Source organism: Ischnura elegans, chromosome 4 (genome assembly GCF_921293095.1).
Source record: "Ischnura elegans chromosome 4, ioIscEleg1.1, whole genome shotgun sequence".
In the NCBI taxonomy this organism is placed as follows: domain Eukaryota; kingdom Metazoa; phylum Arthropoda; class Insecta; order Odonata; family Coenagrionidae; genus Ischnura; species Ischnura elegans.
Window position 1 is genome coordinate 54,090,223 of NC_060249.1, and position 27,721 is coordinate 54,117,943.

Genomic DNA, 27,721 nt, shown 5'->3' on the forward strand with positions numbered 1-27,721 from the left:
ACTATTATTAGATGTGTATAACCTGCTAGCTAATGCTGTATGTACTTGGACACCTACAAAAGAACTGAAGGTTTCACAATGATTACCCATTCCACAAGACATTTTAAAACTTGAATTTTGTCTTTAAGTAAAGTAGCATTATCATTCACTGGGTGCTTCAACCAGGTTGGTTTGGATAGGTAAGGGTTGACTTCACCCAGGTCTAAGTATGCCGGATTGGAAGGTCAACGAGGAAATGCATACTGATAGTGTTCGGTTTCTTTTCACTGCATGCTATCACCACCATTGCTTGATGCTAACTTCTTTTCAATTGCAGTGGGAATTTGTACTTTAAAGATATTAAATAGTTATGTTATGATCCTAAGAATTCTGAAGCAAATGCAGCTTATGCCTGAACAATATTTCCGAATGTTAAGTTACAATGCTCGGCGATGAAAATTATTTTACTTATCAAAAGCGTGAGTGATAATAAGATACCTAGCTAGATTTTCAGGTAAAATGTTTTTTAAACAACATAACCAATTCTATGGATATCGTCTTATCTGCGGGGAACTGTTGCACTATCTGATCAGTTCTGTGGAATAAATGGACACACTCCTTGACTGTTTCCATATAATCTAGTTCACCATAGAAAATAGCTTTTAGAGTTTCCTAACTCAGGTTTCTTACAGAAAAAAGGGACATGTTCCAGGGAAAAAAATACAATACAGCCTTACTTACCTGTACAACTGTTACATAGAACATATGCAATGTCAATAAAATGATAAAAAAATGTTTCCACAAGATTATATCAGTAAAAACATGCAATATTAGTTTTACTGGAAACGATGGAGGGAAATTCAAGAATTTACAGCAAATCAAGCTCTTCTCAGTGCACGTTGGCCTGTTGTGCAGCCACCAAAATTTAAGAGAAACCTGATCTCAAACATGCCAGTCCCTCACGGACAACACACTGAGATGCTAAGCTCCTGGTGGAAGGGTGATGATGGAAGAATGGATGCTAGGTTCTCAAAATATTGTCACAGGAGCTTGTATCAAATCAAACTGAGTAAAGATACTATTTTCAACGGGGGTTCTGATGCCATGAGGCTAACTTCCTTGTATAACCAAACCAATCTACACCTAATAGAACCTGCTCTCCAAATACTTTTCAGTTTCACAGACAACAGAAATTTTGGCAGAAATTTCATGGTAGTATTAGCGAAAAGAACTAGAGGAAAAATTACATGTGAGAAGAATTAACTGAATGAATGATGAAATAGATAGTAGATGACATCACATTCACGAATGCAACATTTAGTGCATTGAGCAAGTGAGCACTCGAACGTCATGAGACTGAAGTCACAGCATCCAGCAGTCACCAGTTTAGTGAGCATAGAAACATCAAACTCACTTCTGACCACCACCGAGCATAGGAGAGGCAAACAAGTGCACATCATGCTGACAACTGTTGCATTCAGTACACTCGCCAAGTGTCAGTAAATTGTGACTGAATTCACCCATTGCCATTAATCTGAGATTTCTTGAATGAGCTAATTAATTACATAAAATTTCCAATTAATTCAGGATTTCTTCATACAAATAATTTAGTGACTATTATTACATGCATGGTGGGCCAAAAGCTGCAAATTATGTATTCTTATTTCTTTGATGAAAGAAACTAGCCAATTGTCAGACAAAAATCCAGCACCCTTTTGTTTCTAGAAAACGAATAGCTAGTGAATCCATTATAAATTAGACCCATAGTAAGAATCAACAATACTTAAAGAGTCCATAACACCAGGATATAGTTCTTGATCTACCCCTTGAGAATATGAATTTAATCAAATACATCTAGATGATAATGGTCCATTAATGTTAGAAATGGCGATAAATGGAAGGCTTGGTCAGCAGAAGGAAGGAAAATTGTAGCAGAAGGTAAAATTCTCCTTCTACCTATGTATCAGTTCCCTGGAGACGAATGAAAGGGAGAGAGCACCTCAGAGGAAGCTATTCATGAAAATAGTACTTTCCAATTTAAAAAAACTGGGTCACTGTACTCGGACATTAATATTTTGAATTAGCTCCACACATGGCGATGAATATTTAACTTTTCAAAACCAAAGGTTCTAGCTGATGGTATATGGATACCATGACTTATGTGAATGTTATGCAGAGGTTGTTTGTTGGATCGGAAGGTGAGATAGAAAGATGGGAAGGCAATGAAAGGCCGTCAAAAGATCAAAAAGAAATACCGATCCGCAAGGGGCATAACAGTTTCATTATGAGTGATCCACTTTAGGAAATTTACCATGCTAATCAACTTAGAATACAATTTAATCTAATCAATTTAAGTAACACAAATGTACCTGAAGTTTGCCTGAGAGATGAAGGCAATGAACGACAAAGGTTAAAAGTGAGCAAGAAACTGCTGATTTGAAGCACACACTTCGTTTCCTCCACTCATATTCTATTCCTTCTTTACTATGGTAGAAAGGAACCTTAACATTCTTCTCCACATAACTACATAGAAATAGATCTGATTTTATCAAAATATGTAGTAGATAAATAAGATGGTGATATTTAAGAATTTACTAAAATAAAAAGCAAGGTATCATCACAAATGGATAATTATTCAAAATGAAGAAGGCAATGCAATGTTCCATCAAAAGAAACCAGTTTGAACTCCCAACTCACCAAACTACATGTTTAAATATTTCAATTTATTGGGATTCAATCCATGATAATTAACTGTGAAAAACTGCTGTACTTATTTACAATCCATAAAGAGAAAATGTTATTACCTGATTTCCAAAAGGCAAATGCAATGATGTGCTCAAGCAATTCATTCCATTTATGTCATTTTAAATGAAAAGTTGAGGTATGGCAAAAGTAAAAACAGTAAAAATATATCTGCTATTTTTATACAATCACTAAAAAATCAATAATTGCACATTAGGATGATAAAATCTGAAGTAAAATCAAGTGCACATCACTTCATTACAAGAAAACCACCCAGAGAAAATATATCAAAAAAATATCTAACAACTGCCAAAAAAAGTAAATGAAAAACAAGAATCCATTTTATGTATCACAGAAAGAGTGAAATTTCACACGAAAATTTCCCTGTATCCTTACTGCTTCATATAAAATATCTAGCTAAATTTCACCAAAAAGCTGGCAGCCATTGACAAACTTCTTTTCCTTCATGAAAAGGACGGAGCAATCATGGTGGACAAAATATTCATTTCTTAATAATTTGAAGCATCACCTGGGGATGTTAGACAACATAAGTGGCCTTATGGAGGCTAAGGAGCTTCAACTGTGCTTAACGAGTGTTGTTTTGCCGCACATACTCCCAAATGAATATTGCACCAGTCACATGCACATTGAGGGAGCGAATTAATCCTTCCTGTGGCACTTCCACACACACATCCATCAGAGGAAGAATATCAGCTGGTATTCCTCCCTTTTCATTCCTGTGAATTGCAAAAAAATGTGGTAAGGAAAGAAGAAGTTAAAGCTAGGTAAAATTACCAGAAATTAATTCAAAAGAATTTTTCAACTATGTACATACATAATATTAACCCATTACTGGCCGAGTAAAGAAATACTTGAAAATATAAAATTTTTTTTTTTCATTTTACCTAATAATATGCTAAATAAGGTAAATTGGAAATAATGGCTTCCAAAAAAAATTTGTTTATGGTAAAAAATTAATGCTGCGTTTTCACAACTTTGGCAGAATCCGGTATCTATAGGCAGTTATGCAACCCGCATTAACACATTTGCTGTCCCATAGGAAAATGCCGGTTTTACCGTCAGATATAATCCTACTCCTTTTCATGCCATGTATATGACAAATATTGTCATATTGGATAATTAAAGTTCTTAGATATTATGTTTCCAAATGAGATGTTGTATTATTAACCTAAATCCACTATAAAATAGACATGCTTTATGGTTTGAAAGAAATGAGCCAAAGCAAATATTTTCTCAGAAGAGCATGTATTTCACATTTTTTTCATTGACATTAATTTTATTATTGCAGATTGAATTACAACAATAATGGACTATTTATGAAATACATAAAAGCATATTGGTTGCAATGGAACACAACATTTTGTACATTCACATATGGTTTGGCTTTTACACTGTCGTTTCAGCAACTACTTCTGGTCTCACTTTCTTGAACTCTATGGCCAAATTCGTCCTTTCATGCTACACGAATCCGGGATGAATTACATGGCCTACCTTTTCCTATGTTTATGGATGTGAATCGCATAGGGGTACGTCATCTACTGACTCATTTACTTTACGTTTTAGATGGGTCCCTACTAGATACGATTTGAAGTCTACCAGTGACATTTACCTACTTCTGTTGCATAACCTGTATAATTTCCAGGTGAAGTGTAAACGCTGTCCAGTAAGTTGATAAATTAGGACCTTTTTTCCCTTGAATTCTAGAGCAGTAATTTGCATTTGCATCATCAAGCAGGTCCACACCTTCCATGTATTTACTATACTCCCCAATAACTCGAGGCTGTGGAATAGTATTTTATTTTTTCTGCTGAAACGTTTCCCTGTACCCAATGGAAGCGCAGAACTTGTATTGTTGTCTACAGTGACAACCGAGTTATCATTCCATCAAACAATACTAAAACCTACAGCTTTATCAAATGCTTGTTTTCATGTTCCTCTCGGTTTTACTACATTATATCAGGAACTTCTCCGTTATATTTTCATAGATGGCTCCAATGACAAAAAAACCTTTTTTCTTTCAAAACAATAAATAGTCTGCAAGATGAAAAGAAGTTATCGAAAAACATACAATGATTAGAGGGTTCAGGTATAACCTTGAGAAATGCCAGAATAACACTTGCTTCAAAGCCTAACTTTCGATCGAAGTCATTTCCTATCGCCTGGAACCCTAAAGCTGTCTGAATAACATAAGCACCAAAATTTAAAGATAAACCTAAAAGGCTTGTTTTTAAGGAACATTTTTGTACTGTAGTGACCAAAGTAAGGTACCATTTGCTCATCATTTGAAAAATGATGCACAAATATTCCGAATTGTAATAATTGTTAATTCAAGTCGTTAAATAGAGGTCATAATTTACAAATTTATCATTTTTGTCTAGACAGGAATTGTCTGAAAAGTGTAGGTTATTTTTATTAATGTAAATATGTTTGGGATCCATGATTTCCGAACCAAATGCTTGCCTTATCGTCTTCTTTCGACCAATATCTTGTTGTGGAAGTCAGTGATATCGCTGATTCGAAAGTAAGGAAGGACTAATTTGGAATGAATGTACAAAGTTTTGTGTTCCATAGCACCCGAAATGCTTTCACCTATTTCATAAATAGTCATTATTTGTTACAATTCAATCTGTAGAGATAAAAATGTCAATTACAAACTGTAAAATACTTTATCTTCTGTAAAAATATTCACTCTGACTCATTTCTCTCAAACCATAATGTATTTTATATTGGATTTAGGTTAAGTAATGCAGCATCTCATTGTAAACATAATACCTAGGAATTTTAATATGGAATCAAATATGATGATATCGGCGGCATAAAAAGGCGTAGGATTATATCTGACAGTAAAAGTGGCATATTCCTACGAGACGGCAATATATAGTAACACGGGTTGCATAACTGCCTATAGATACCGGATTAGGCCAAAGTTGCGAAAACGCAACATTATGTTCCCGATTCGATTTTTGCTGAACGTTGACTTCCTGACAAAATATAAGCTGTAACATCTATTAATTGAAATTTTGATTTTCATATGGATAAATAAAAAGCTTAACAATGGGGATAGTTACTCTGAGGAAAAATTTTTTATCTAGCGTAACAGGTGACTTGAAAATTGACACATTTTGAGTATTTTTTTAAATATCGAAATACTTATGAAATGTCAATATAATCTCACTAAAAATCAGTTTAAACTTACTTATATAAAAAAAAGCGAATTCTGTATGAATAAAATCCAATTGAAACATTTTTTTTTGCATTTCTCAATAATGTTGCGTTTTCGCAACTTTGGCCTATTACACTACCATATATCTGAGCATTAAGCATGAAGAGATTTCCATAGACTTTGGGCAGCAAATTTTATTAATATGACCATGTTTATGACTCTTATATACTAACATAAAATGCAGATGATCAATGAAGGAGAGGCTTAATTGCAGCTGAAAGTACATGCAGCCCACATAAGGCATTTCAAAAATATAAAAATAGAAGAAAAAAGGTGAAAATAGATATATGATATTAGTATATTCCACAACAAACAATATTATTTGCCATCTATTTTGCTTCAACCAAGAAATAATTCCAATCATAGTGTATCCAATGATAAATGTGAAAGTGTGAGTACTTTACGTAGTCATGACCGATCTTCATTATATGTAGATGGGGCAGTTCTTATTATTATACTATTGAAGAACAATGCCATACATAAGTGATATAATACCACCAAAGAGAATTTTTCAAAGCATCTAAGCATTAAAATAGAATAAATTTTACAAATTAAATTGTTAATCCCTCTCCACAACACAACCAACAAGCCTAAACTAAGATCATAAAATGGAAACACAAGGCTATACATAATAAATACAGATTTATCTTACTGTTTCATCTAGGAATTTTACATAAAATGCATTCATTTGCTAATAACAAATAGTTTGTTGAATAGGGTAGTTTCCTTCATCAAAGAAAATGAAATGCATTGATTGCGATTCCTTACCCACCAATAGTGTACATATTCATAATATACAAATTATTTGGTTTTAGAAATCCCAGTTTAGACGAATGGCAACAAGGGGCCGTATTCTGTATTTCGTCGGTACCGCACCAGTCGGTTTCCCTTCCCAGCCCACCGACAGCACATCATTCCGTACCGACGACGGTTTCCATACCGACGACGGCTAATTCAGCGATTCAGTATGGTCGTCGGTATCAAACCAGTCGGTACGGTTCCCCCTCCTTCTCAAACAGGGAAAATCCGAATATATCCGAAGTTAGAAGTCATCTAACGTGTCTCCACCAATGAAAGAAGGGTAAAAACAAGTGAAGACTCATTGGCACAGTTTGTTGTCGTCATTCTCGATCTTTTTATTTGCGGAAATTACGACTTATTGCTAGATTAAGATAAACGATATTGGATAAGTTGTTAACAATGCTTATATAATGTGTGGTAGTAATGCTGTACCTACAGAATCGAAGGAAACAATATTACAACATCACAATAAAGTTTGTATGTGATGGAGATTGTTGTTGCTGGAATGAATTATTGAAACTATCCTTGAGATCGTAGTTTCTTTTTTTAAATATTGGTTCCGTATATTGCTATTTATTCATGATTTGGTAATATAGTTGTCATTAAGTAAGTTCCGTCTAAATGTTATCAACGGAAGGTTATGCCATTGGCACCGTAGCAGACGAAAATAACATACCATGGAACGTGAACGTAGGATTCAAAAGCAAATGTAAATGTCATATTAGAGGAACAAGTTAGGAAATTGTTATAAAAATATGGAACTGGGTGTAATTAAAAGAAGTGTAATGACGAGGAAGTAAAGAAATTGTGATTGGGTGAAATACATATGTTTAAGTTGCGCATTCCAAGTGAGAGAAAATGATAATATTGCGGTAAACCTCATACTTATTAACAAATATCTTCTTTTATCGCCAAGGGAATCAATGGCTGACGATAAAATGAAATATAGTTGCCTGTTACAAATGAAAGAAACAGATACCGTTGTGGCAAACTTCATACTTAAATAAAAAGATCTTATTTCTATGCCGAGAGAAACGCCAAATGATGATTGAGTGAAATAATAGTTGCCTATTCAGAGTGAGATAAAGTGATAACATTGCGGCAAAACTCATATTTAATCAAAAATATCTTTTTTATGTCAAAGGAGCAAATAAATGATGATAGAGTGAAAGAAATCCTATTACAAGCGAGTGAAAGTGGTAACATAAATGAGAGAAAGTCATTATATAGTGGCAAACCTCATGTTTATTAACCAATATCTTATATTTATGTCAAGATAATCAATATAGATGTTGACACAGTGAATTATAGTGGCCTATTCGAAGGGGCAGAAAAAGATAACATTGCAGCAAACCTCATTATTTACTCGGTGATGAGATAAAAACAAAATAAAACGTTCAATGCGCACCGGGGAGTTGATGAAACCCACTAGTCGGTGGCCGTACCGACACCTTTTTGCTGTCGGTACGGCTACCGACGATCTCTCGCCCTCACGTCGGTGCCGCACCGATCGGGTTCGTACAGAATCGCACGACTTCTTACCGGGAGTCGGTGTGACGTCGCACCCGACGAATCGGTGCCGCACCGATCGGTTTGGAGTTACAGAATACGGCCCAAGGTTGGAAAGTTTTCTTCGTTTGATAAGGTATTAATAATCCTTATTTAAGCCAAGTGCTACCAGCTAGCAGGATACTCAGCTACCTGCTAGGAGCCTGCGTCATATCAGCGCTCAAGCCTCGTCCCAAGGTCACCTCACAAGGTGGCAGGGGGAACCAGAAATACGTCACACGGGTTTTTTTCCCATCATTCCTACTTAGCCGTCGTGTTTTCGTGCGCTTGAAATTTTTCACTTTTCGTTTAATCCCGAAAAATAGATATCGTCATTAAAAAATCTAAAAGCGTGAAATACGTACTCCAGGAGTAATAATCTTTCGATTTAGGCAATAAAAAAATAATAGGAAACCACCCTATTGTATCTTTAACAGCATAATTTCAAGGTATTTTTACTCACTGACCTTTTAGGTGCTTTACTACAGTTTTATGAAACACTGTGACTATACAGTAGACTCCCGGTTATCAGGGCTAATGATGGGGAGAGACGGCACGAATAATCGGAAAACACAGATAATCCAAACTTTCACTTAAATGTCTTGTAATGTTCATAATTTACGTAAAACAAACAATATATTATTACTTATGCAGTTATCATGTTATTTAAGAGTGCTTCCCGGACTCATTTAGAGCTTTCTTTGCCAGTTTGCGATCTTTTTAGCGGCGATAACATGGTTGTACTCGTATTATTAATGCTCCATGTAAGGCCTGGTTTCGAAAACCAAACATCCGTGGCTGTGAGATCACGGATACAGAAAAGTGGTTTGCACGAATGCTTCAAAACCACAGCTTGACATCGGAAACTACACTGTCAGGCACCACGCCACGTAGTCGCATCTCACACAAGTTGCCCTGGTTGCAACTGCTGTGCGATATGTATCCGTGATCAAGGAGCGCGGTCGTGCACTGCAAGGCTTGGAAAACAGGAGCACGGTGCTCCCGCAAATGCAATCAGCGTGTGATCGCTTCCGTTTTACGAAGGGGATTCTAACGAAAATAATAAGCCCGGCATACCCCAGCATTAATGCCGTAATTCCGATGATTTTGCATCCGATGTTTTTAATAAAGACCACGGAAAAAATTGGGCGAGAGTGAAAATCATGCACGGATATTATTTATTATGTATTATATTTATTTTATTTATTATAAAATTTATAAAAAGTAATTGTATCACAGCCCAGTTACTCTTGACCGTTCCCACCTCAAGCAGAAAAAAAACCAGAGGAACATACATTTAAAGGAATACAGTATCACAATGAAATGAGCCAATATGGAACTACAACTCAATCATGCATTCAAATACCCTCTTAAGGTAAATAAATCACATCATACTAGAAGAAGAAAGAAATGGAGAGACATACATTAGTGATTATTAACTCACCCTAGGACTAGAAGAGTTTTCTCAGGGAACTGGAAAGTATCAAGCTTGATGCTGCCAGAAGTCTGCTCTGCACCAACAAGTGAAAAACCTTTTTCTTTCATTGAGGCCAAATATGACCCAAGCATGTAAGGCTTAACCTGAAAATAATAATAAATAAAATGTACTGCTTCGAGTAAAAAATTTATGAACCAAGGTACACTATATCCAACATTTCTTGGGTAATAACCAAAAGTAAACAGATAATTCCTACATACACTACAACATATGAGTTCAATTGTAAGAATGATTATTTTTATTTTAAAATAATTGCATTTTTCTAATTATCGGAAACTGATATTTTTCTAATTAACACAAACTATTTATAGAATTTTGGCCAAAAAGGATATTACAAATATTTGTTGGAATTAATACAGGTTATTGCTCATCAATTCCTCAGGTATCTTATTCCATAAGTGGGTTGCAGTGACAGCAAAGGACTGGTGGTACATACACGGATTTTCCTATATGCTAACAAGGCTTCAGCCAAGGATCTCAAGTTCAAGAGGGACCTACACTCAAATTGTTAGCAATATTAAAATTTCAACATTATAAAAATCAGTGAACACTTATATATTTCTTACAAAGGTCAGTATCAATCACAACACATATCATTTAACTTACAGATATATATCACAGTGATGATGTATCTCATTATCCCTCATGTAATCTACAAACCAAAAATTGGGAGGTGAAAGGGCCTCATGAGTGGAATAGCCTTGGCCCTCTTTTAATCAATATCCGGCCGAGTACATAATTGTTTTATAGGTGGGTAGATAAAGACTTTATGGGCAATTTTATGGGCAAAATTATTTGAAGACAAACAAGCAAATAAAAAATCTCAAAAAACATAGCTCAATACAGAAAATATAACTTTAAAAGAATTCTGAAGATTCTTGCCAAATCGTAAGAAAAAGTTTAAAGATTGAAATATAGTATTGAAGAAGAAAACCCAAAATAAAGCGTGATAAGAGAATGAAACAGACAAAAACGACATAACCCTAACTAAATTCACTGACTCATTCTTCACTTTGTGGTATTCCAATTAAAGGTTTTGTAGATATTTCACTTTTACTTATACCACTAGTTTAAGTTTAGTTAAAACCAGTGGTAAAAGTAAAATATCCACGAAACCTTATAACCCAGACTGTTTCATAGGCTTCCTTGTGTTTGCCCTGTCATTCAAATAGCATATTTGCTACTAGGGTTGAGATGGCTAACGCATGTATCTTTTCACAGGTTTTTTGCCCTAGGGAGTAAGGTATCACAAATGCAACTGTTTTTAGGGATGAGAGACCACTCCCGAGGGTAGTTAACATTCCTGAGGTTGAGTGGAGGTCAGGCTGTCAAATATGGAGACACCAATGAAGCAGTCGATGGGAAGGAAGAAAATGATTTGAATGTTAGAGCAGAACAATAAACACTTGGTTAAAATTAGTCTGCCTTCAATGACCCTCAACAGGCCTGAAAGCACTTACAACATTAAGAATATAAATTCTAAAGGTATTAATTCTTACCTCACTTATAGAAATCCACCTTTCTGCCGAGACACTAAGATTCTGAAACTGTGGATCTTCTGTATATTTCAGGCTCCCCAACACAAATTCAGACACACCAAATGCCTCACACGTTCGACACAGACCCCCCAAATTGGGCATTCGATCAACTAGTGAAGCAACGACGACCAATCCCCCACTTTTCCTTGATCTTCTCCCCAGTTGCTTCCCCCTCTCAACAGCTTCAGGGAAAAGTGATGCTTCCTCTAGGTCATCAATCTTCCAAGGCATGATTTTTTTCTGAATATTCAAAGTCTCATCTCCATCAGTAGGCATGGATTCTATTTTGCATGCTGCTGAAGAAACACATAGTCATTCCAACACAAGAACACATTTTCATTACATTAATGCTCCAAGCTGTTTGGAAGCAACAGTTAATCGGCCACTTATTTCACCAATATGTATTTATCATACATAATAGGTAATTCAATTACCTTAAATACAGTTAGCAAATTAATTCACTGATAATATAATGTATGCAATTCACTATGCTTGATATATTTGTATGCTGGCAAATTTCTTTACAAATAGCAATGCAACAAGAATAAAAAAATAAGATTGCTGCAACCTTTCCCTTCTTACATCTCAGAAAATGTAACCAAATATTTTTCATGATAAAGTTACAAACGTGCATCGATTTACTTGAAGTGACAGAACCATTAATAGTAGGAAGTGTATAAATCTGATATCCAATCAAAATGTCCATTCTCTTCATCATTCCCTGATGGAAAATGGTGGCAAAACAGAGGCTTCATGCCATGAATAATGAAGCTAGATATTGATTTGGAAAGAATGCAAAACCAAATTGATGTAAGGAAAGTTCACTACAACAACAATGCACTCATTGATATAAAAAATAGAAAGTAATTTGTACATATGAGGGTAGTTTAAAAAATAAGGTTCCCAGCTCTGTAACTTTGCCGCACGTGGTGCTAGGCAAAATCTGGCTACACTGCCATGTTCACCGAATCCTCTACCACCAATTCAAACAATCAGCATGGCTCTGCAACGCTCATTACCAGCCTGACAGCCAAACGCGATGGCGTCCATCATCTTCGTCACCGCCAGTTGCGAAATTCGCGCGGTTATCCAATTTTTGCAAGCAAGAAAGTTAACACAAGTGGATATTCATCGAAAATTAATTGAAGTGTATGGGGAAACGTGCTTGAGCATTCAGCATGTCCGAAAATGGTGTAGGGAGTTTGCCGACAGCCGCACGGACGTCCAGGAAGAACAACAAAGCAGGAGGCCGTCGATCTCTGACAAAGTTGTGCCAAAGATTGAGAAAATCCTGCTTGAAGTTTGGCAAATCACCATTCGGTAGCTGGCTATTCAAATTCCTGAGGTTTCTGAATCTTCAATTGTCAGGATTTTGAATGAAAAGCTAGGGTAGGACGAGGTGTTGCAAGAGAAAGTTTTCAAGATTTTCAACGAGTTGGCGGCTGACTTCTTTGAGGCAGGAATGAAAAAGTGGATTACTCAACAAAAAAAATGCATTGAAAAAATGGCGAATCTGTAGAAAAATAGCTGAAAGATCAAGGTTTCCAATGGTTTAATTGTTTTTTCGAATAAAAATTTCCTTGTGTCTGAAAAAAATGTGGGAACCTTATTTTTGAAACAACCCCCGTAAAATAATTACCTGCTGACTTTACAGCCCAATCTCCTGCATTTGACTGTCTCAATGCCTCACTTTCATTTTTCAGTTGGATGACAGAGTGCAATTCTAAACATTCAAATTCACTTGTTGGGATCCATTCATCATTGGAAACATTACCTAGCCTGGGTATATCATAGAAGATAGTCTAGATATAAAGAAAGAAAATAGAAATAGAACAATAAATCATTTGAACCACATTATTTTTTCACCCATTAATTAAGATGAACAAGTTATTTTTAAAAGTGCTTCAATTTTGAATAAGAATGCGTCTGTTCTTAAATTTTTCGGTTCTCGGTACCATTCAGGTTCTCTCCTATCGGTCCTCAGTTCTCGATACTCAGTTACTAAGGATGGACTCTCATTTTCTGAATTAATGGCAAATTTAAATGAACAACCACAAGAAATAAATGAAAATAATTTCTCTAAAGATATAAATTAGCAGGAAAGCTCTGCAAAAGAACTTAAGATCGTCTCCATAATTTTATTTGCCTAGTAAAAAAGTTTAAATAACACATTGTTAAAGAATGCATGATTGACCAATATGTCACATAACATCAGGCGGCCATTGGTTCTTTCTCCAGGAATTGATTTAAAAAATTCAACATTTTTACCCTATCTGGCTCTAATCTAATCTTTTTTTGGCAGAAATATTGCTTGGAGTACTGAACTTTTCACTTTCAGCTCACTGAAAACAGTAGTGGTCGATGTTGATTTCGAAGGGCTACGCTCATGTGCTTGGAGCACAGTTTACATACTGCATAGCATCAGGATCAATAGTGAAACTCCCCCAAACTCTGACGACATCATCTGTTAATTTGTTGCAACTTGTGAGTCAGTTCAAAATATATAATGAATTCTGTGATGTAGCTTAAATAGTTACTTTAATTGACAACGTATATGCATGCTTCACTGTCATAGTTCTTATGACCTAAACAATAAACTGCTCAACACGTCAGTACAGCGACACCATGGATAAACTGAGCTGCTGTGAGCTAATGCAAAATTGCAATGTAGTGTTGCATTCTGCAGGATAACAACATTTTTCCTGCATCAACTTGTGAACAAGCTCTCGGAATGCATCTTATTCATATCTCAAAGAATTACTGTACATGCTCATGATTCAATCCTAAGGCCACTTTTACACGAAACAATTTTCTGCAGGCCGCCATTCACGGCACTGCATATGACATTTCAGAAAGTCGTCTCATCTGAAAGCCGCCTGAATTTCACTTGAACTGCGGCCAGTAAATGTCGTTCCGTCTAAAAGTGGTCTCAATGTAGCATTGAATGCATTTCACTCTGGGCCGGGTTGAAATGGGCACCATGCCGTCAACTCGTTTGAAGACATCCATAAAGACCAATGATGAGTTGGCAGCAGGATGGCAACAGGCAAAAAGTCAGCTTGTTTGAAAGCAGCCATGGCTATGGAAATGTTACGATGCTGGCAAGTGCGATAAACTGACAAACGTGTGTGCAGTTTACCAGCAACTCTCAAAAGAAAAAAAAAACGTGGATGCCATGCAATCAGAAAGTAATACATGCATTTAAAAAATCTTTTTTCCCTTTTTAGCCTTGAATACACATCAGACCATTTCGGCTTTGGGTGCCAAATCAAAATCCTCGCGACCGTTCCAAGCCGGTTCCAAAGTACCGACTTTATGCAATCGGTTCTACAGGCCAAAAACCGGCAGAACCGACAACCGGGTACCAGAACCGACCTATCTCTAGCCTTAACCCTTTCGATGATAAGCTGATGACATCATACGTTCCCGCCCAGCAGGTCAGCATTTCTCAGCTTCTTCTTACATCAGTGCGATGTGGTTCCGTATTGTTACACTCTAGTTAACAATCCATTCCCTCGATGTGTGGTTCACCTAGAGGGAGTTGCTGAGGCACCACCAATGAGGCAGAGCTCTAACGACATCATCCACTCATTAAAAGTGGGAAGCAAGGTTTGCATTTTTTGCTTAGTGAGAGAATATCTGAATAAGGAATTTTTGTCATCATAGTATATCTTTCTCTTCAATCTACCCAATTCTTTTAATGAATGGAGACTTTAGGTCTGAATTAATGATCCCATTTTCCTGAAAATCCCTTCATATCAAGTTAATCATTCAATTTTTCAGCATAGATATTTATAACATCAATGGCCTTGTAGTGCACCTTTTTTCAGTTCTATTTGGCATAAGGAGGTACATAGCCAGAAATAAGCAGGGACAGGTTCGGTGAGCGGGAGGGGCTTAATAGTTTCAGGGAAAGGGGCTAAATTGAGGTTACAATGTAATAAATCTATTACTTAAATTTTCATACCTTGGTATTGACTTTCAAAGTGGCCACTTCTTCTATTCCTACCTCTTCTCATAAGTTAAGTTCACTACTTGCCTTTTAAAAAAGCTGCCAAAAATGATTTTGCCAAACCTCATGTGGAAGTTCAGTACAGCCACAAATTAAACTGAAATTACAATTAACTTTTCAAAAACACATTTTAATACTCATCACATATCACGGAACTTACCACTTGAATAGAAAGTCCCAGTGTAATACTAATGTGTAAGCAAATGAATCCAAGGCAGGCACAACACACGGAAAATTTTAATGAGGGAGAGAGATAAAACCCCTTACATATTTTCCCATGACTATGAACCAGCAAAGTGCACAAATTCATACTTGGAAAAGTCTGCCTAAATATGTACTGCCAGCTTAAATATCTAAAACTCCAAAAGCCAGGACAAATAATGATACGAAATGTACTCAAATCATTGTTTATGAGAAGTCTCAAGACAGAGTTAGATACCGTACATTTTTCATAATATTTTTAACATATTTTTTTATAATAATTTCATAATTTTCTATCTTGTGTGATGAATTGTAATACATTAAAACCTCTATACAACGGCCCCCATATAGAAAATTTTTAGGAAACCTCCCTATTTCAAAGTCATTGGACCCTTCAAATAGAAAATGTATGCAAAAAAAACCTCACATAATGAATTTTCTCATCTCCATTCCAAATTGCATGCAATATTACCATTGCAACTACAATTTTTAGAACAACAATCAATACTCATCAACTTGGTTTAGACTGAGGTTCTTCAATTTTCAAAAAAGACTCACAAAGGAGTGGAATCAGGTTCTTTTTTGTGTTCTTATTTCCAGCACCGGAATGTGATGGTAAATACTAGTAATTGTTTATCATCACCATGGCAAATGTTTTTGTAGTGAATAAAGCAAAATTGAGAAATACTCGCCTAGCATTGTAATGCTCACAGAACACTTGTGGGCCCCTGAAAATACTCAATCCACATATCACATCCTTACACCGAAACCCCCTACAGCGAAGTCATGATTTTTCTGGTCCCAAAAAATTCATTGCATGGGGATTTTGAGTACCAAGAGGATGAAATATGACATGAAGATGTGTAAGCAAGGTAATATTCATCCACATTCAGTTATAGGCTTTGCTTTGGTCCATTGAATTAATGATGAACATAACTTCTTCAAGAGCTTACCTCAAGGCTGAAGTGGTCCATTGGATGGAATATTTCAAAATAAAAGCTTTCTTTCAGTTTGAGAAGATTTCTCTGAGTATTGCCACCTTGATTCAGGCTGCTGTTGACAGAATCAAAAACAACTTTAAATCTTGACAGTAGCTTTTCAAAATTCTTCGTCAAAATTGTCTCCCAAAGCTTCTGTAGTACAACCTGAAAAATTGAATTTTTGAATTAAAAAGTGCAAATTTAATCAAAAAACCTCCATACAACAAACACCCATGCAGCAAAATTTTAGGGAAACCTCCCTATTTTGAAGTCATAAACCCCAGTCCCAAGGGGTGTGCAAACAGGATATCAATTGTATTCAGCTTCTATGAAGGCATCACCATTCACTATTGCCGACGAGACCTCAGTAAATTGTCAACTGGCATGCTTTCACTTGGGGTAACCAACTCCCCTCACCTAACTTCCGTCATCATGTTATCAATATCTTGTAAATAGAGTGAAATCAACTGATTTTGGAGTGACTTGGTGGAACAATGAGATATTCATGATGAAGCAAAAACCCAGTAGTGTTCCACAAACTTTCATCAGCTATTGACTAGTTTCAACGGCTTAAGTGTCATTATCAAGACAAACAGAAGGAGCACTTACAATATCGAACCTTATATATACGACAACAGTACCCTACTGCATTAATTTTGGTCATTCCTTTAATTTTAGACAGTAGCTAAACTAAGCTATGAAGCATAGAGCTGGATAGACAAGGAAAACAATCATTTCAATTACATATAACCAGACTGAAAATGACTCAATGACGGCCACTGTATTTGATGGTGAATATATAATAATTGTTTATTATCACTATGGAAAATATTTTAATGATGAATGAAACAAGATTGAAAAATTTACTTAGTCTAGCATCATAAAACATTCAGAATACTAAGATGCCTCTGAAAATATACAACACACAGACCACCTCCATACAACCAACAGCAAATCATGGTATCTCCAATCCCAAAAAAAAGTTTGTACGAAGGTTTTACTGGATATGAAAATTTTACATGCAAATGGTGACTTACCTGAGCAAAGAGGCGAACAATGAATTGTTGAGCCATGCACCATGGATGTATGAATTCAATACCCTTCCCAATAAATTTCTCCAGCTCTTCATGAGGTAAAGCTCTGGAAAGGTGAAAAATCACACTAATGAAGGAGCTCATACATCCTGGTCTCTTTACACCGGCCTGAAACATGAAGATCACAACTTTGAAGCATAAAACAATAAACAAGAGGGCACAATTTTTTCACATAGCTTTCCTCCAGCATTCTGCAATCTTTCAGAGAAACTTAATAGCAATTCTCTCCTGGGGTAGTAAATTCCAATAACTAGATTAGCTGCTTCGTGATGATAGAAACTAGTCCACCTTTTTTATAATACGTATGACTTTCAAAACTGATAATAAACATGTTTTTACTTTATGCCATGATTCTTAAGTCCTGCAAACTGCCAGAAAGTATACTAAGAACTATAAAATATGCCACCTGGTAACTTTTTGTGTATGAGTTGTGGAGGCCAATGGAATTACATACTTTTAACCTCATCCAAACTTTCCCTTGAATTTTGGGCTTCTTCTTAGCATAAACATATTCTACAATATGCCTAGAGAGTGGAAGTTTATTACACAGCAAAAAACACACAGATATAGAAAAATAGCACAGCTATTAAAGCATATCTGCCGAATGATTATTTACCCATTCATTAAACACCCTAAACTACGGAAAATACAATTTGAAAATTTCCCATACAAATATTTAAATACTAACAGTTGGATGGAGGACTTTTCATCCACACGACCGGCCAAGGTGGCGGTCCTAGCTGTTGTATCAGATTTCAAATAATAATAATAATAAATTTATTGTTCTAGGACCTTGTCCTATGGAACATATCAAATTTTACAGTGAGAGATGAGAGAGCCAAGGATGTGAAATGACATATTTCATAGTATCATCCTCTCATTTTATCGCCATTTCCCAATCCAGTATAAGATCTACATAATCTCTGGCCCTACCGGAAAGGCTAGGAGAGTATTGGAGGCCTTTCTCAAAAATTTCTAGTTCTTTAAGTTGGAATTCATGGTTGGTTAAGTTGACTACTCTTTCATGAAAGGAATGAGGGAAACTTTTTGAATTCACAGTTAAAGGATCGGTCTAGCCTCCACTTCACAATCCTTACTTAGTCAAAATTCCCAACCCCGCCTCCAACTCCCTTCCTCAACCATAACAGGTATGACTACAAGAGGCCTGACAGTTAGTAATGTATTTAGTCCTAATGATGCTCCAGTGCAGTGAACCATGTGGACTCCAATAAAATTTTATTTTTTAAAGTGGAATTATTAAAGTTTTCTTAGCTCCTGCTATTATGAAGTACCACAAAGTATTATGAACTTCCATCAATAACAATATTCTGCAAGATCAATCAATTGTAAGCTGTGACTGCACCACAAGGTTATCCATTACGTTATAATAATAATAATAATAATAAATTTATTTCACCATGGGCAAATTATACATCTGCAAGGCTAAAGTCAATATGAGATACCAACATACATACATGACAACATACATACATGATTGAAAATTTTCCAGGTTCTTGGGAATTCTCAAGATAATCATTTCACTATATTTACAAACATTAGAAACAGAGCTGAGAGGGTTATAAACATACTAACAGAAAGTATGGAAAAATATAGGCATTCAAGTTGCCATCTAGAAAATTTCCTTTATAATGCATCCTCCAGGTATTCATTAATACTGTAATAGCATTTTTCAGCTAGGAGGATTTTTAGTCTCTTTTTGAATTCGGAAGGTGATTTGCAATTTTTTATTTCATCGGGAACTTCATTGTATAGGATCGAGGCAGAGTGGTAGGGACCTTTTAGGCAGAGAGAGCTGGAATATTGGTTTGAATGGATGTTATTTCTAGAACGGGTGAGGTGATCATGGTAGGTAGAGTTTTGAAGAAAATGGGAAGGGTTTGCTTTGACAAAACATGCACATGTAAGGACATACAATGTTATATGTTATACGTTGATGTAGCCTCAATTATTGTCTATAAAATAGGAAAAAAAAACAAATCAGTCTCTTACCTTCTGAAATTCATCCCACATTGTCTGCCTAAGCTTTGGATGGTGAGCAAGAATCCTCACGAGGAGCCACTCTTGAAAGTATTTAACACTAGGCTGGTGACTCTCAATCTGTAGACTATCACAAAGAAGATTCATCAGATGTTGGCACTGTTCCTGTGATGTCAAAAGAGGTCTCACTTAGCACTTTAGAAGAAAGTCAATTGTGTGAAAAATCCACAGAGACAAAAACATTCGCCTTGACCAGGATTCGAACCCGGATCTCCCGATTTCCAGTCGAGTGCTTTAGCCAGTTAAGCTAACGAGGCGTCATTCTCCCCTGTGGAAATTTGAGGACTTTACTGGATAAGGTGGTATGGACTGCTGAGCATATGATGCCACGAGCAGTCCAAATCGTGCACATGGCACCATAGCTGGGAAGCAAAGCCTGAACTTTGACCACATAGAGGCACAATTTTTCGCACAATTTGAGCATTGCCAGTGACTCCCGTAAAAGTTATCACCGCGATTAGTCCAGGCATACTTAAATCAGTCAAGAGCGACCACCTCTACGTGGTCAAAGTTAGGGCTTTGCTCCCCGGCTGTGGCGCCGTGCGCACGATTTGGTCTGCTCGTGGCATCATATGCTCAGCAGTCCATACCACCTTGTTCAGTATAGACCTCAAATTTCCACAGGGGAGGATGACGCCTCGGTAGCTTAATTGGCTAAAGCACTCGACTGGAAATTTGGGGGATCTGGGTTTGAATCCTGGTCAAGGCGAATGATTTTTTCTCTGAGGATTTTTCACACAATTTGTGCATTGCGGGTGACTCCAGTAAAAGTTATCACCGTGGCTAGTCCCGGTATCCTTAAATCAAGAAAGTTAATAGTAATTTTATCATAAAAAATTCAATTAATAAAAATAAATCCAAAGTTTTTCATAAAATTTACAATGCAAATAAAATAAGAAATCCACAACCCATCTGAAGCAACAGGCAAGTACATCACAAGACAGCATGTTCGTGCAAAAGTACCACAGGCTAGGCACCTTCTCCCTCTTCGCACAAACATGCTGTCTTGCGACATAGTACATCTGGCAGCTTAAACCACCTGGTCCTCCAAAACTGAATAAACTCCTCAAAGGAAGAAGTTTCCCATTTAGTTCATGTGATAGATTAGCTGGTGTAACTTTTGGAGATCCAGGTTCGAATCCTGGCAAAAGCAACTGATTTTTCCTCTTCGGAATTTCCACACTTAATGTGCATTTACTGGTGACTCCTTAAAGGTACTCAGCTGGCCAGTCTGCTGTTATTTCCTTGAATAGTAACAAATGCTCTAAACACCCTTAGTCACCCTTGAACCCCTAAAGCAGCAGAATTAATATATATCCACTGATTGCTAGAATTTCCTTTTTTCATTTCCCGAACAACCAAAGACTGAAAAACCTGCATACGTACAACCTAAAGGAGGATCCTGCAGGAAAAAAGGAGAGGAGGGAGCATAAAGTTTACCTACCTCATTCAAGCATAATTCCAGCAACAGAAGACTCTGCATTGCTCTTTGTTTAAGACGATGAACATGAGAATTTCCATAATATCGAGAATTTTCTTTCGTAGTTTTTAAAATATTTTGCCACAAATGGTTAGTCACCTCACCAGCTATTTTTGGAGAGGAGGATTTGGAGATCAAATTTTGCAATTCCATCTTCACAATGTTTATCAAAAGTGCCACAGATTTGACACGGACACTGGTGCTGAATGAGAATTCACTGTTGAATAAAAATTATTGAAAGGTGATAATGATAAAAATATTAGGAATCAAAATAATAAGAGTTACATTTAAATTGTCTCTGAGAGAGACTTGTGGCTGCCATCTATTGGAGCTCCAAGATTTCACCTGCATGTGCTCTTTCCTTAACCCACCAATCTTAAGCCAAAAACAGCCTTAAAATTTTCAAAAAAATACATTTACTGCCTCAACCACAGAGGTCACACTTTTGAAATCTAAATTCCCTGGTTGTTCCAAAATTTCAGGATAAATTTTACAGTTTTCTAGACATTTTATACGGTATAATTACTAAATACTCATCCATAGAGAATATAAAAATGTAATTCAAAGCAAGTATACATTACCCTTAAGTCAAATTAAGTACAATCTAACAAAGCATAAAAATGAAATTTTTCAATGGGCTCATTCATCAAATAGGTTATTGTCAATTGTGACACAGTTTGAAAAAGAAAGAGTTGTTCATTTTTCAGTTTTTGATCCATTACCTCCCTCTTGAGCTATTTGTGACAAAAATCGAAGGCCTAAGCCTTTTCACAGATACATGTTGCAATGATGTCACAAACTCCTACCGTGCAAGTCACTGCTTCTCCACTACCCTTTAACCTTCCTCATGGGCATCATGTGGCTCATTGTTGCTTACACTCTAATGAGCCATTTATTTCTACCATAAAAGGTTCTCTCTGAAAGAGTTAAGTGAGCTAGATCTCTAAGGATTTCATGAACTCATGAAAAGTGGGCGGCAACTTCCACATTTTCTTATTTTACACGAGCAAATGACTTAATAAATTCCAATTTTGGATCTGAAGGAACTACCCAATTACAAAGCAATAACCGAATGGCATGATAGAATAGGGATGCACAAACATCAAAGCTTTGTAAGTTTAAGAGAATATGGAAAAATACCTTTTTGAATTTTGAAGCACCAATACTACTCAGACTCATTTAATTTTTGTATAGCAGATTCAGTCCTAAATGTGTCCAATTCCATATCACTTTCTCCATCAACTGATATACTTGATTCTCCATCAGGAACATAATCAATTATGTTAATTTTCTTCCCACAGATGTCACAAATAATTTGCTCACAACTTACATGCGGTAGTTTTTCTATCATCCTTGCAGCACTTTCCTTAATTGTTTTCTACTGCTCTTATGCCCTTTGATGTCAAAAGGGTTGCAGCACTGTGTCTCTATATACTTCTTACCCATTACCACACACCATTTTTAATTTATCAAGTATTAGACCCGCTGGTCCCGTGAATCACTCGTGAACACCATAGAAGCTCGAGCAAGACTGAGCTTGCTTACCACACTAGTAGTACACTTAAAAAAAGTGAGATCTGACAAGACAATTTTGAACTTTTGTGATGGGTGTTTTATGCAATATAAGCATACAATCTCAAATGAATATTTTGTGTCCAATTTGTACACAAGGTACAAAGGATTTCCTGGTTATCTTGTGTACACATGGTATAAAAAATGTGTACATTGAACACAAATTGTGTAAAACCACTTTGTATGTACGTATAAAGCCATATTGTACACCAAGTGTACAAATGAACACTTTGTATACAACATGCACCACTGTACAGTGTAAAAAATGTATACATACATTGTATAGATTTTATGTACACACAATGTATACATGTACAATGCATTCATTTTTATACATATGGATATAAAAAGACATTGTACACATCCTGAATGGAAATTGTCTACATTGTATACAATGTAAAAATGTATGCTTTCATATACAACTGCATAAAAATGTATTTAAAATGTGTACATAGTACAAATCCTGTGTAGAACTTGTATACAAATGTTTCATAGGGGATATTATTTTCACTAATAATTCAAAATTTTTTTTTACTCCTGTTCCACAGATGGTGACTTACAAAAAATATTGGGGGCCCCAAAGCGAGGATCTTGCCCCAGGAAATTTTATAAGTAGTGAGTTTTAAGTATATATAAGTATGTATGTATATATAAGTAATGATTTATTTTTGTAGAGCATGCGAGGGGAAATTTATTGCATTTTTTGTCATGTTTGCAACCCTGCCGTATTAATTTTGCGTATAGATAAGGGCTAAAAGTTTGTTTATGAGTACAATTTCATGTGCTTTAACTTCCTACCAAATTTCAAGAAAATCTGAGACGGTTGGTTTGGGAGCTGTGTTGATTAGACATGGAATGACCCATCAGTGTACCGATCTTCACTCAATATGTACTGATAATTAAAATACCAAAATATAGGACTTACCATGTAAGAGATGGATTTAAACAATATTTTGCACCATATGACAATATGTATTCACAGGTATCCTTGTAGATCCTAAAAAATATGCACACCAAATTCATAATTAGCGAATACAGCATCTCACCCACATATTAACTCTTACAGGCTTTTTTTAATTGAATCTCACCTTTGATCTTTTCTGAGCAATGGTCCAAAAACCAATCCATCCACTAAAATGGTGTAATAAGCCTTCCACAGAGTTGGTGAACTTATGGTATTGCTTAAATGGCTGATAAAAAGTTGATAAATCCTCCCAATCGTTTGTCCATGAGAGTAAAGATCATGAGCGTACTGTGAAATATGCATTGCCATCTCCGGTTAAAACCACATTATTATCTACACAATTATACTACCATAAATCCATTTACCTTTAGTATGTGCCTTTCACATTTAGTCATCAGCATTATTTCTTCCTGAAATGTCATTGCAATGAACTTTTCGATCACAACCCAAAAATAATCTGATTTCTTATACTCAAACACATTCTTCCAGCAAAGAGCACAGAAATCCCATGCCAAATTGAAAGATTCCTTGATGGCTAGTGGCATAAGGATTTGGAATACACTCATCACTGGAGACAATATTTCTCTTCCACCAGTTTCCACTGATTCAATTGCATCAGAAAGAAGTAAGTCGGCCTTTCTCCATGAGATGACCTCTTCTTTCACAAATACATGTGCTTCAAGAAGTGAATGAAGCACCTTCCAGTGAAGTAGCAAGTAATCTGACTTAATGAGAGCCCTAAGAAGGTGGTGGCTTTGACTAAAATCACTCCCATCGGGTGCCACTACATTAAAAGTTTTACTCATGAATTCTGAGCATATGTAATTTTTCATATAGGTAGATACTTTAGTCTTACAATGCATAAAATATCTGTCAGAGAATGATACTTCCTTGAGCAATAAGCTGGCCATCCAAGAGATGATATTCATACTAAAATATTTTGCCATGGTCAAATCCTCTCGGGATTCCAGAATGAGAAATGCATCTTCGACTAGACCCTCACTACACCTTAGCAAATGTGATAGTAATTCTTCCTCATTGGACAATGTATACAGCCCCTTCATGTATGAAATTATGGCATCATAATCACTTACATATTCAACAGAGGCCAGCCTTCTCCGATAGCAACTTGTAATATCCTCAAGTAAATTGCAGGTGACTTTCAAAATAGTGTTTCGAGTAACATCATTTGAAGATGACATACTGCTACATTCTTCAACAAAATTGCAAATGACAAGGACATTACAATCTATAACTGAAATTGGGACAAAGGGACGACAATGTATACGAACAATATACATAAAAAGAGGATTCATGACATGACAAAATGCTTTCGCCTGATCAGTTACTTCTCCAGCAAGAAAGAAGGAAGCATCAAAAAGAAGAAGACACATGCGTGCAAAAGCTTTAGTGCTCACAATAATCTCAGATTTTTTGGCCGCAGATGGGTCAATAAATAGAGACTGAGAGTGAGATATAAAATTACTAGCCTCTTCTTCCATTACAAATGTCTTTAACCAGTTTACAACCAACTCCCATGATTCTGAGCCTCTTTTAAATGCTTCATTGCAACAAAAAACTCCAAAAATATCAGCTAAGTAAGGCAAACTGGCATTGGTAGGATCAAAAAGGCTAACCATCATCTTGAGCAAACATGATTGCACTGCACCCCTTATTAATGGACTGTGGGTATGAATTGTGTTCTTCAAAAATAATTTAATTGTAGCAAATGAAGACGCATCCCAAGGCTTATCATCTGAAGTAACAGACGACAAAGACTTCATAACGTAAAACAGTGACACAGGGCCCCAATTGATACTACACAATCTAGAGAGAATAAGGGAGTAGAAAATATTGCTTATTTCTTTTGGCATACTTCCCAAAGACAAAAATAATTTTTGAAGACTTATTTCTACATCAAAGCCATCATCAGTCTTCTGATAGAGACTATTATTATTCAAAGCTTCAAGAAATGGATGATGAATAAAATTAGCTATATTCACTGAGGGCAAGCGATACAATTCTAGGTTTTGAGAAAGGAATAAACGGAACCCCCACCGGACAATAGCGTTGCTGTCATGATTGAACATTGCCAAATATACAGGCAAATTCCATGCAGCTGAAATGGATGCACTGAATTTTGAGGACGTGGAATTTTCGTAATTATTCAAAACAGGTTCAATGACATGAGTCTGTTTTTCTTCCAAAGCTTCAAGAACCAAAAAATAGTCACTCCAAAGTTTGAGAATATCCTTTGAAAGATTGCTGTGCCAATTCAACAACTCAATAGAACTAGCGTCATTACAATGGCAGCCTTGTGTAAATATGACATCTAATGCTTTTTTCAAAAGAAACCTTGACTGCTTCCTTATTAAGGAATCGTTTTGTCCGATTCCAGAGAGGATGATTTCCCAAAACGTATTGTCATTAACAATCATAACACTACCTTTTTCGCCACTCCCTGATTCCTTGGGGAGAAAATGGTTAGATAGAGAGCATAAAACATAGAATAGCTTATGTGAACTGGATTCTTCCCACCTAACACCTCTCCAATCACCCTTAATACGACTCCATAGGTTTTCTATCACAGGCAGCTTGAAGGGAGAAGTTGATAATAGAGGGACAATCTTCAATAATGATAAGCTAGAGATTATTTTGTCGACATCAAACACCAATTCGACGAAAATATTACAAAATTTTAAGGGATCAATGAGAATATGATCGACGGATGAAGAAGTTAGGGTTCCAGCGGAATGCTTTTCTACAATGACAATCAAGATAGACTCGATTAAATTCAAAATGTGGAACGCAGGGAGGTCAGAGCCTTTGTAAAGGCATTTTCCGAACTTTAAAAAATTTTCAAGGCACTCTTGGCATATCTTCAACAAACTTACTACAGATTCCAAGAAATCATTTTCACTTAGAAGCCACAAACTTATTTCCACGATATCACAATGTTCTGAAGATTCTGAACTATCACAATTACGTAAACAAACATCTGAGATCAGTTTGAAAATGTTCGCAGGTATTAGGTTTGATTTTAAAACCACATCCTGAGATAATTCCAACTTGGAGAGTAGCAATAATTTAAGGCTCTCCATTCTACGAGAACTGGGAATCAAACGAGAGGTGCCATGGCTATCATCGAGGACTAATAATATGTCAATCTGTTCCTTTATCTTTCCTGATAAGTGGTGCTCATCAACATTATAGAGTTTCACATACTGATTAGCATACTTAATATCAACAGCCAATCTATCACGAAGTGTCTCCGTCATGTTTCATTAATCATTCAACCACAATAAAACAATGCAGGTAGAGAATTATTCACTCATATGCATTACGAAATTATGCTAGTCAACACATTGCAATGCCTAATATTGTACTATAGTAAATTCACAAGGAAAGAAAGGGAAGAACAATTTCACCGGGCAGACAACGATCCAAACATGTTAGCGCGCATCCCAACTCATGATTCCGTAAACATCAGACTTACGAAATAAAAGTTGTACCACTAAACAAGATTGTGAAATGTGACGGTTCTTTGATTTCACGCGCTAATCATCAGTGCTAAATTATACATGCTGATGCAACTTACTTAAATAACTCCTTTATTTCCAATATATAATACGTTTCGTTTATGAAAGCTATCTACGCAATCCATGAATCTTATTAATATTGTATGTTGGTGCGCTTGCCTTTAATCGATTGTAGTTTGTTTATAAGCGGAAATTTGAAAATGAGAAATTCGCTTTGATCAGTTACAATCTACTATGAATTTTACAATAAAGAGTCGTCATTAACCTTACTACAAATGGGATGTGTGGCGACATGAAGCTTTTTCGCTAATTTTCCCTTTATAACTCTTATAAATAAAATAAATAACCTCAAAGTTTACTTTTTTGGTAATTTTAAAACCTGAGAAAATATGTTGAAGGGAATTTTGTGGAGATCAAAAAATACATTTTTGGTGGAGCTCTTAATCTCAGCGCACCCTCATTATCGCCGTC

At 36.1% G+C, this 27,721-nt stretch overlaps 1 protein-coding gene across 3 annotated transcripts; it reads right to left on the bottom strand.

The window, feature by feature from the left end:
* Nucleotides 1-2,593: 2,593 nt before the first annotated feature.
* On the bottom strand, nucleotides 2,594-27,334 carry LOC124157504 (probable methyltransferase TARBP1). Of its 3 annotated transcripts, XM_046532246.1 has the most exons (12): nucleotides 26,949-27,209; nucleotides 24,077-24,121; nucleotides 23,836-23,999; nucleotides 23,673-23,744; nucleotides 21,140-21,392; nucleotides 19,648-19,800; nucleotides 17,581-17,745; nucleotides 16,517-16,708; nucleotides 12,990-13,152; nucleotides 11,312-11,646; nucleotides 9,759-9,895; nucleotides 2,594-3,458 (listed from the first exon to the last, which is right to left on the bottom strand). In XM_046532246.1, exons 2-12 carry the CDS (start codon nucleotides 24,110-24,112, stop codon nucleotides 3,308-3,310), a joined length of 1,821 nt encoding a protein of 606 aa, XP_046388202.1. In that variant the 5' UTR covers nucleotides 24,113-24,121; nucleotides 26,949-27,209; the 3' UTR covers nucleotides 2,594-3,307. The 3 variants fall into 3 exon arrangements, with proteins under 3 accessions (XP_046388202.1, XP_046388200.1, XP_046388201.1); XM_046532244.1 differs by having other exon boundaries at nucleotides 24,077-27,334; XM_046532245.1 differs by having other exon boundaries at nucleotides 11,312-11,643; nucleotides 24,077-27,333.
* Nucleotides 27,335-27,721: the final 387 nt, after the last annotated feature.

Coding starts and splice junctions, on each gene's coding strand:
- LOC124157504 (XM_046532244.1), bottom strand. CDS start 26,989: ATGACGGAGACACTTCGTGATAGATTGGCTGTTGATATTAAGTATGCT. Junction 13,153..16,516: donor TGGACCACTTCAGCCTTGAG/GTAAGCTCTTGA, acceptor CTTTATATCTAG/ACTATCTTCTATGATATACC. Junction 3,459..9,758: donor AAAACTCTTCTAGTCCTAGG/GTGAGTTAATAA, acceptor TGCAATTCACAG/GAATGAAAAGGGAGGAATAC.